Below are 10861 nucleotides of genomic sequence, written 5' to 3' on the forward strand. Positions count from 1 at the left end.
TCCTAAACGGTTATATATCTAAAGTGTGCTAACTTTAATAATATCGTACATCTGTACATATATACTATATACTATCGTACTTGTGTACTATTGTGCATTCTATGGTTCTCGGCTTAGGTTCTGCTAAGCGCCAAATAGAACCTCGTGTCCGCATCAAGGTCACGCTGAACAATTACAACAACAACAACAAGTTAACTTACTTGTTGATTACTGGTTAATATTTGCTTCCAATCAGTAAGTGTGCGGGTTCGTCAACGTCGCGTCTGACAACAACCACCGTAAGAGCAGTTCAATTTCGGAAAGCTCACTGTTGCTATTGTGACTTTTCGACTTCGTCAAATCCCTTGCTGTTCTCAAGTATCTACAACTGGTTCAATGGCAACGGCAGAGCCAACCACTACGGCAGAACTGTCAGAACTAAAACAACAGCGAGCCTCGACGAAAGCGAGTATTTCAAGAATCAAGGCGTTCGTCAAAGGAAAGAGTAATTCGCTCTCACAACCAGAACTGAAATGTCGACTAGGTATTTTAGAATCATATTTTAAACAAATCTTAGCTTTTCAGACGTTGATCGAGAAATTAGATGCAACTGACTCAGCTAGAGATGAATTAGAAGACCTATACGTTTCCACCAAAATATTAATCATGTCTCAACTGCAGGAAGAGGCCCACAATGCATCAGTGCTAGACGTAACAGCAATGATGCCCACCTCAAGTAAAAAATTACCACTGTTAAAATTACCTACATTCAGTGGTAAGTACTCGGATTATAACAATTTTATTAATTCGTTTCTCCAAATCATAGATCGCGAAATATACCTCACAAATATTGAAAAATTTAATCACTTACTGAACTGCCTTACTGGTCAAGCTCTAGAGACAGTACAGGCATTTCCTATTTCGAATGAAAACTATCCAAAGGCTCTGGATAGGCTTAAATCGCGCTATGACAATAATAGCCTAATCTTCGCCGAAAATATCGCGACACTATTTGATCTACCAGCAGTATCGGGTCAGTCAAGCCAACAACTTCGTAGTCTGGTAAACAATGCATCCGCTTTGTATGGTTCACTCTGTTCGCTAGGTACAGAGAAACAAATATGTGAGGCTCTACTTATCTCGCTAATCATGCAAAAAACGGACGCAATTACACGTAGGAAATGGAATGAATCGCGTAACTTCGACACATTACCCAGTTGGGAAGATTGCTCAAAATTATTGGATAGGCATTGCCAGTTTCTCGAATCACTCGACAGTGAAAACGGCAATCAGTCATCATCACAACGTAAACCTAATAATCTTAACTCCAAGAGTAACAGACGCTCAAAACAATACGCATTTGTTGCATCTACATCCAGCAATTCTTGCTCATTTTGTTCTAGCAATGAACACCTAATACAGAATTGTCATCGTTTTAAGGCACTGGAGGTGGTTCAAAGGTTTGAAAAGGTGAAGAGCCTAAAACTCTGCATAAACTGCTTATCGCCACGCCATCATGTGGTTAATTGCACATCAACGTTTAAATGTAAGGTTTGCGCAAAGCCACATCACACTCTCTTGCATCATTCGCAATTGCCAACGAATATTAAGAGCGCGGGATCATCACGACGCACAGAACACGCTGCTATGCCCAACGACAACGTTGCCAGCCATTCCCATCTTAATATGTCATCGGCCGAGCAAATAATTCTAGCCACTGCATTGGTTTTAGTGAAGGATTCATCGGGAAGTTATCAAGTGGGTAGAGCCTTACTTGATTCATGCTCTCAGGTCAACTTCATAACGGAGGAGTTTTCAAAGAAGCTTAGTTTAGCAAAACATAAACATCGGTTGCATGTTTCCAGTATTGGTAGTTCGTTGACCAACATAAAGTATCAGACGCTCACATCAATCAAATCTCGTCATTCAAATCTTGAACTTGCTTTAAACTTTGGTATTACGAATCACATCGCATATCAACCAAGTTCTGAAATCGATATATCGTCGTGGAAGGTTCCACCAAATACACCTCTCGCCGATGAGCAATTCTTTAAATCCAAGCGCGTTGATCTCTTGCTTGGAGCTGAAAGTTTCTTTGATATTTTGTCTGTCGGTCAAATCAAACTAGGTGAAAATCTTCCAGTACTTCAAAAAACACTATTAGGATGGATTGTATCTGGCAAGTACAAGGGTCAGCCATTTGCATCACCAGCAGCAAAATGCCTATTATCAGTTGAAGATACAGTCTCCGATCAATTAGAAATGATGTGGAAGATAGAGGAAGTGCAACCGGCTTCAAAGTCATGGTCACCAGCACATGTTGCGTGTGAGTCATTATATCGTGAAACGGTCCACCAAAATGCGATGGGAAGAATTGTCGTTCGGTTACCATTCAAAGATTCGCCAGATTGTCTTGGTTTGACACACAATATCGCCTTACGCCGTTTTTGTTCTGTAGAACGGCGATTGTCATCTAATCGTGCACTGAAGCAAGACTATCAAGAATTCATGAAACAATATCGAGAGCTCGGACACATGACGCGTGTTGAGACTCCGAAAACCAACGAACCACATTATTATATCCCTCATCATTGTGTTTTAAAACCGTCGAGCACTTCGACCAAGCTGAGGGTGGTTTTTGATGCGTCATGTCCAACAACTTCGCAACGTTCATTAAATGATATTCTACTGGTCGGCCCGACAATTCAGCCGGAGTTATATTTGTTGCTACTTCAATTTCGTTTGCACCGATATGCCTTGACGGCTGACATTGTTAAGATGTACCGACAGATACTGATAGATGAACCAGATCGAAAATTCCAATATATTTTTTGGCGAGATACGGAGTCCGATCCTGTTAGTACTTACGAGTTGAATACAGTCACTTATGGTACTGCATCAGCACCTTTCCTAGCAACCAGGAGTTTGCAGTATTTGGCGGACAAATTTGAAACACAATACCCAATAGGCGCTGCACTCATTAAATCATCGTTCTTTGTCGACGACTTCTTAGGTGGAGCAGATTCCATTGATCAACTCACCAATATCAGACATCAGTTAACGGCCATTCTACAGAAGGGTTGCTTCGATCTTGACAAATGGCATTCAAACCATCATGACTTCATCAGCGATACTACAACAAAGAGTTTGAATCTTGATACAGATACAGTCACCAGCGCTCTAGGCATCAAGTGGCACCAAATGCAAGATGTTTTCCTATTTTCGTTCAATGCACAACCAGGTCATATTGTAACAAAACGCACCATCTTATCCCTTGCGTCTTCATTATTCGACCCGCTTGGATTACTAGCACCGATCATACTCGTAGCCAAAATTATGATGCAAGAATTGTGGCTTTTGCGTGTGGACTGGGACGAGTCAGTCCCTCAAAATCTTCACTCAGCTTGGAAAACATTTATTCAAGATCTTACAACGCTTTCATCGGTTAAGGTGCCGAGATACTGCCTATCCATAAACTATCAACAGGTTGATGTACACGGTTTCTGTGACGCTTCAATACGCGCATATGGTTGCTGTATATTTCTCCGATCACAAAACACATCAGGTAAGGTGACGGTCAGGCTATTCACTGCAAAATCCCGTGTGGCACCTATAAAGCGGAAGTCGCTACCTAAACTAGAACTCTGTGGTGCCTTACTTCTTGCCAAACTGTATCAGAAGGTCCAACCAATATTTGCGCAATTTAAGGGTGAAACGTTTTTTTGGACTGATTCACAGATTGTATTACATTGGTTGAAGCAGCACTCATCAACCCTGTCTGCATTCGTTGGCAATCGAGTAGCGGAAATTCAAGATATTACCGCAAATGGGCAATGGAGACACGTTCCTACCCAATCCAACCCGGCAGATGTTGTGTCGCGCGGCTGTAACATCCGCCAATTATCAGAGTCTTGTTGGTTTACGGGGCCGGAATTTTTGTTACTCGCTGATAAATACTGGCCGCATTTGAAATGTCACAACCTGGATATGGAAGAAGTCAATAAAGAGACGCGGAAGGTTGTATTCATTAACACAAATGAAGACAACTACGTATTACAGGTATTGTCAAGATATAGTTCATACACTAAGATGCTACGAGTAATAGCGCAGGTACAGCGATTTTATCATGTAACCAAGAATAAATTGAAGAACGGAGAATGTACCCTTCAACCTATTCAGCTACAAAAGGCATTGCACTGTATTATTTGGGTCATCCAACAGCAATTCTTCGAAATTGATATACAACGCCTACAACGAGGGAACCCAGCCGAAGGTACATTAAAGCATCTAAATCCCTTCCTGGACAATGTATTCGGTTATCAATTACTAAAGGTGGGAGGTCGCCTCGAGCTGAATGACATCTCAGTAGGCCAACGTCACCCTATTTTGTTGCCGAAGGGCTGTTATTTTGTGGAACTTTATGTTCGGCATGTACACTTGTGCAACTATCATGCAGGCGCAAAGGCACTAATTGCCCTTACTCGACTAAACTTCTGGATAATTAATATTCGAGAAATTGCACGCCGAGTCGTGCACTCGTGTATTCACTGCGTGCGTTATAAACCCAAACTACTTAATCAAATGATGGGTAATCTCCCAATCGAACGCCTCACTCCAAGTCGTCCTTTCGCGCGTACTGCGGTAGATTTTTGCGGTCCGATATTAACGTATCTCCGAATTCGGGGACGGGTTCCATATAAGACCTATATAGCCGTGTTCGTTTGTTTGTCTACAAAGGCAGCTCATCTAGAAGCCGTGTCAGACTTATCTACGGAGGCATTTATTGCAGCACTGAAAAGGTTAATCGGTAGACGAGGGTTACCATCAGACATCTATTGCGATAACGCCACAAACTTCGTTGGGGCTAACAACAAACTAGCAGAGTTAAAAAGGATGTTTTTCGAGAAGTCTAATCAAGTGATGCTGCACACCTTTTGCAGCAACCAATTCATAAATTTCAATTTTATACCGCCCCGAGCACCTCACTTTGGAGGTCTATGGGAAGCGGCTGTAAAAAGTGCGAAAGGCCATCTGTATCGAACACTATCAAATACTCGATTCACCTTTGAGGAGCTTGGAACAGCACTGATTGAAATCGAAGCCATCTTAAATTCGCGACCAATCACACCTCATTCTTGTAACCCGAGCGATTACGAAGCGCTAATGCCGGCACATTTTCTTATCGGTGGGCCGCTCAAAACTTTATCTGAACCAAGTCCTCAGTATGAAGCTGCTTCATTAATTGATAAATGGTCTCGTATAACCGCAGTCAAACATCACTTCTGGCGCAGATGGTCTAGAGACTATCTGAATGAGCTGCAGATACGCACCAAATGGACAGAAGAACAATCTAACATCACCGAGGGGGCTCTGGTTCTAATCCATGAAGACAATATGCCTCCACTACGCTGGTTGATGGGCCGAATCGTGCATTGCATCAGGGGTCCAGATAATTTGGTTCGTGTTGTTGATGTGCAAACCCCAAAAGGAGTAATACGCCGTCCAATCCACAAACTCGCACTATTACCAATTGAAAATCCTTTCAAGGGGGGCGGGATGTTAGAGCGGTTAAAGTCAAATTGTTAATATTGTAGGATTCTGTAGAATTATTAATTGATGTGTTATATGATTTATATATTATAATTTATTATATTTTAATCTATTGTAAATCATATTGTATAATTAAATTATTATAATTAATATATTATATAATTCATATATATATATAATATTTTATATGGTTAATATATGGTTAATTAATTTATCTAACTAACCCTGTATAAGATGTAATCAAACCAACGGTTCTAAGTCTTGTTTTATTGCCTTTTGTTTTTTGCGCTCGAGATGAGCAAATTTTATTGTTATATTTTTTGGCTGCAAGTAAACTCCGTTGGTTTGATTCTGTCTCTTGTTTTTCGATCGCGAACGTGTCAACACACGGGTACACATAAAAAAGTGATTAAACAATCAATAACCGAAATTGTATAAATTCAATTGTATAAATTAAATGAAATCAAAACCCAATTATAAAAACGTTTATAATTTACATTGTGTTAAAGAAATTGAAATAAAGATCATAAAACCCAATTATAAAAACGCTTATAATTTACACTAAGCAAAATTCTCTTCAAATAAAAAAAATACAAAAGAATATATATATATATATACATAATGTATTCATAATAAAAAAACTTACAATCTACTCTTACTATTTAATGCACAACTATATGTATATCCATAATATATTTATAATAAGAAAATAGATAAATATAACGAGAATAAAAAAATAGCTTTCTATACATCAACTTGTTGTTTTGTTTTTTTTTTCCTTTTTTTTTTTTTTTTTTTTTTACATTTAGACTACCAATATTTTAATTACTTTGATTACTCTTACCAACATCGTAGCAGTGACGTCACTCCGCGTTGCTGACCTAAATAGCTACAAAAAAATTAAAAAAACAAATTGTGGATAATCAAAGAAAAAAACAACAAAACAAAGACACCTGATGTGCTTGATCACTTATAATATATGTACATCATTTAAAGTAAAAAAAAATGTATATATTCTAATCTTGCGTGACTAATATCATATCCAAAATAAATTAACAATGAATATTATTTCTACTAATAATTTCATAAATAGAACTAATTAATTCAAGAAAATTAATAAAAAAAAACTTAATGTATATATATAAAAAAATTCAAATTATTAAAATAAGTTGGAGAAAAAAATTTTTTTTTTTTTTTTAATTTAGAAACAAAAAAAATATGAGATTGAATATTTAAAAAAAATTGTAAGACATTATAGACGGCAATTAGTCATAGGTAATTGAACAACTGAGTAAGCATAATATAATTTATTGTTTAAATGAATTTAATGAATTTAATTAATTTAATCATAAGCATTAACGTAAAAAAAAAATCATATCCTGTAGCACTTCCGCGCGGTCTTAGTATTCTCCGTTGCTATTCTACAACTGTAAGGGTAGCTTACCGTACCAGTTGCTGTTAGATGTACTTGCAGTGAGTCCTAGGGCTAATTCCATATGTTTATCACTCCTTATTGAACTGGACTTATTACACATATAATACGGCTTGTTAGGTTGTTAAATCCAAGTTTCACCGACAGGTTATATTTATATATGGCTAATTCCATATGCTTATCAATCCTTATTGGACTTGATTTATTACACTTATAATACGGCTTATTAGGTTGTTAAATCAAAGTTTCACCGATATGTTATATTTATATATGGCTAATTCCATATGCTTATCAATCCTTATTGGACTTGATTTATTACACATATAATACGGCTTGTTAGGTTGTTAAATCCAAGTTTCAACGACAGGTTATATTTATATATGGCTAATTCCATATGCTTATCAATCCTTATTGGACTTGATTTATTACACTTATAATACGGCTTATTAGGTTGTTAAATCAAAGTTTCACCGATATGTTATATTTATATATGGCTAATTCCATATGCTTATCAATCCTTATTGGACTTGATTTATTACACATATAATACGGCTTGTTAGGTTGTTAAATCCAAGTTTCACCGATATGTTATATTTATTTGAATTTTTTTTTTCGATCATCAATTTATTCAAAGTTTTGATCATTTAAACCTCCGATTTGTAAAAATATTTTTTTTTTTTTTTTTTTTATTCACTTTAATTATTTTTTTGTATTAATAATAGTTAATTTTAAATGTTCACTTTAATTAATTTTTCAATATATCGTCTCAAATTTTTCACGTCGCTCGCGGACATCAACCGTCTTCTTCCCAAGACTTCCTTTTTCCAAAAAAAAAACTGCAACCAATATCTCTATCTTATATCATTCTCCTCCCGTAATTTAATCCGTTGGACACTCATCCCGTACACTTTTCGGGGTCGTTCCTTGAACCTCCAGTTAATGTTATTTTTCTTTCCACCTTCCGAACACTTTTTTTTTCTTTTTATCTTATTTCAATACTTGCATTACACATTGCTCTGGCAGCATTGATCATTTCAACTTCCAATTTGGCCAAACTTTTCGCCGCGACTCTTGATCAAAACAAAAGAAAACAAAAAAAATGTACAAAAGCTTTTTTTTCTTTTTTTCTTTCTTGCAAATTTTGACATTTCGCTGTGCGTGCAATGCACAGGCTAATTTTAATTTATAAAAAAATAAAAATAAAAATAAATAAAAAAATGAGTAGACGGTGTGTCAATAAAATATTACTGCCGCGAATTTGGACAAGGAAGTGCATGCTCACTTTACCAAAGGAATCACCGTGAGACAAGCAGGTGCTGCACTGAGACTGCCTGGACAACGTGGGACATGCGAGGTAATATCATGTTTTTAATTTTCTTACTCATGTTAGCCTATCACCTCCTACTCACACAGGCATACACAACAGGATCGAAGCTGCCGATGTCGCCTGCGATATGGAGCGTCTTCGTAGAAAAATTTTCTGTGTAGGCCGTCGATCTCAATACTTTATTTCACCCTTGTTTATGTTCCCAACGTGTGGCTTCGACCCACGCCCTATGTTAGAGTCTCATGCTCTACTGACTGAGTTAACCGGCCAAAACTACCGAAATTGATATTATATCACAAAAGGACGAATTAAAAGAGACTAAGACTAAACTAACTATTGACATAGATAATAATAAAAATGCTCTAACATATCTTTGTCAAACATCTGAGCCTAAATAGATATATTTACTAAATACCTAATCGTTGGTCCAAACTTACTAGCTATTTCTTTTCGTAACTTTACCTAATTATTTCTAGTCAATTATATTTAGTAATAATTGGTAAAAAAAAAATCAATAAAAATGTTACTATCAAGTGTTTCTGGCTTATAAACAAAATTATTACATCTATGATTCCTAAGAGCTACACTAGATAAATATCTTTAGCGTGGTACGTGCCCATATCCTTACCATCCAACCCTTTTAAGGTATATAGGGAATTGCCTACATTTTTTTGAATAATACATTTAATATTTTTTTTAGCTAGTTTTGCATTATAACTTTCGGCTGCATTGCTTTGTCTAAAATTCCTTCTATATACCATTTGTCCCTCTTTAAAAGAAATTGGCTTACTCCTTGTGTTATACACCTTTTCGGCCCTTTGATGAGCCAATTTGAGTTCATGCACTATCTTTTCTCTTAGTAACTGTTGCCGATCAGACGTCATCATTACAGAAAAATCACCTGTTTTTACGGTAGCAATATTTCGCATCACCTTGTAGGAATTACCATGCAGCATCATCTGAGTTCCAAATAAGGCATAGTAAGGTTCTATCCCAATCGCGCTATGTATTACACTCCGGAGCGCCCATGCTGCCTCACTGACATGGCGATCCCAGGTCTTCTGATCCTGAGTTATGAAAGATCGTAAAATTTGGAGCACACTGCGGTTTACCCTTTCAGCTGCATTTGCCTGTGGAGCGTAAAAGCCCGTTTTGACATGTGTGATTCCATACTTCAAGAGCAAGTCCTTAAATTTTTCTGCTATGAATTGTTTACCATTATCACTATGAATGTACTCAGGTACCCCAAACACATGAAAGATGTCGTTTTCAAGGTATTGAGTCACCTTAGCGGCTGTGGCTGCTTTCATTGGCTTTAAGAAAATAAATTTCGTAAAGTGATCCAAACATACAAATAACATCGTGTTCCCGTCCGAGGATCGTGGATATGGTCCCATGAAGTCGATATATAGTCTTTGGAACGCTCTCTCAGTGATGTGCTGTGCACCCATCAACGGTCTACACATTTTATTTGAAGCTTTACTGGTGTTGCATATATCACAGTTCTTAATGAAAGATTGTACCTCAACTACCATTCCAGGCCAATAGTAATTAGATCTTAATCTTGCAATAGTTTTGTGTACTCCTCCATGTCCTGCTGAAGGAGAAGAATGTGCGGATTCTAAAAGTTCTTTTCGTAACTCGGTCGGAACCCACAGTTTCCATGCCCTATCTTCCTGAATTAAGCCATCCGTATTAAAATCTAGACGCTTGTACACGAACCCTTCAGAGACCGTTAGGTCTGGCAGTTTTTCTTGGTCCGCAACTATTTTTTTTATGAGTTGTAAATACTCATCTGACTTGAAAAATTGCGAACTTAAATCTACCCCCAACTCTACCCTCTCCACTATTACTTCTTCCAAATGCGCTCGTGATAACGTATCAGGTACAATATTCTGTGCCCCCTTACGATGCTCAATACTGAAGTCAAAGGCCTGAAGTTTGAGGCTCCATCTAGCTAGTCTTCCTGTTAGATCTTTGAGTTGCATTAGCCATTTTAAGCTTGCATGATCAGTTATTACAGTAAACGGTAAGCCCTCTATATAGGCCCGAAATTTCTTTATACTTAATACGGCCGCGTAGCATTCTAATTCCGTTACACTGTAATTTCGCTGAGCTCGGTTGAGCTTCGCAGACATGTATGCAATGGGTCGTTCATCACCAAAATCATCTTTCTGAAATAGCACTCCACCCACTCCTTCCTTTGACGCATCACATTGTACGTAAAATCTTTTTGTGAAGTCCGGATTAGTGAGCACTGGTGCTGTTGACAACTTAGTTTTGAGCGCCTGAAACGCCTGTCTGGCTTCATCTGACAGTATGAATTTTTTTATATTCGGCTTTGTAAGACACTCATGTAGGGGTGCAGCTATTGTGGCATAATCTTTTATGAACCTCCGATACCACCCTGTCATACCTAGAAATCGACGCAATTGCCTTGGGGTCTTTGGTTCAGGGAATTCTTCCATAGCGGTGATTTTACCTTTATCGGTTCGCAAACACCCGTCGCCTACTATGAACCCTAGGTACTTGACTTCTTTGTAACAAAATTTGCTCTTTTCTACGTTTATTGT

General features: G+C 37.6%; 1 protein-coding gene across 1 annotated transcript; it reads left to right on the top strand.

Annotated features, from left to right (window-relative positions):
- Nucleotides 1–375: 375 nt before the first annotated feature.
- Nucleotides 376–6933, top strand: LOC119684744. The gene is made up of 4 exons (XM_038098855.1): nucleotides 376–715; nucleotides 806–2068; nucleotides 2144–5537; nucleotides 6915–6933. The coding sequence occupies exons 1-4, from the start codon at nucleotides 376–378 to the stop codon at nucleotides 6931–6933; spliced, it is 5016 nt and encodes a 1671-aa protein (XP_037954783.1).
- Nucleotides 6934–10861: the final 3928 nt, after the last annotated feature.

Source organism: Teleopsis dalmanni, chromosome 1 (genome assembly GCF_002237135.1).
Source record: "Teleopsis dalmanni isolate 2A chromosome 1, ASM223713v2, whole genome shotgun sequence".
In the NCBI taxonomy this organism is placed as follows: Eukaryota; Metazoa; Arthropoda; class Insecta; order Diptera; family Diopsidae; genus Teleopsis; species Teleopsis dalmanni.

Bases quoted from the DNA above. Each gene is read 5' to 3' on its own strand.
- LOC119684744 (XM_038098855.1), top strand. From the start codon at position 376: ATGGCAACGGCAGAGCCAACCACTACGGCAGAACTGTCAGAACTAAAA. The intron at 716-805 runs GTAAAAAATTAC...TCCAAATCATAG, and splicing joins AGCAATGATGCCCACCTCAA to ATCGCGAAATATACCTCACA. The intron at 2,069-2,143 runs GTTTCTTTGATA...AAACACTATTAG, and splicing joins TCTCTTGCTTGGAGCTGAAA to GATGGATTGTATCTGGCAAG.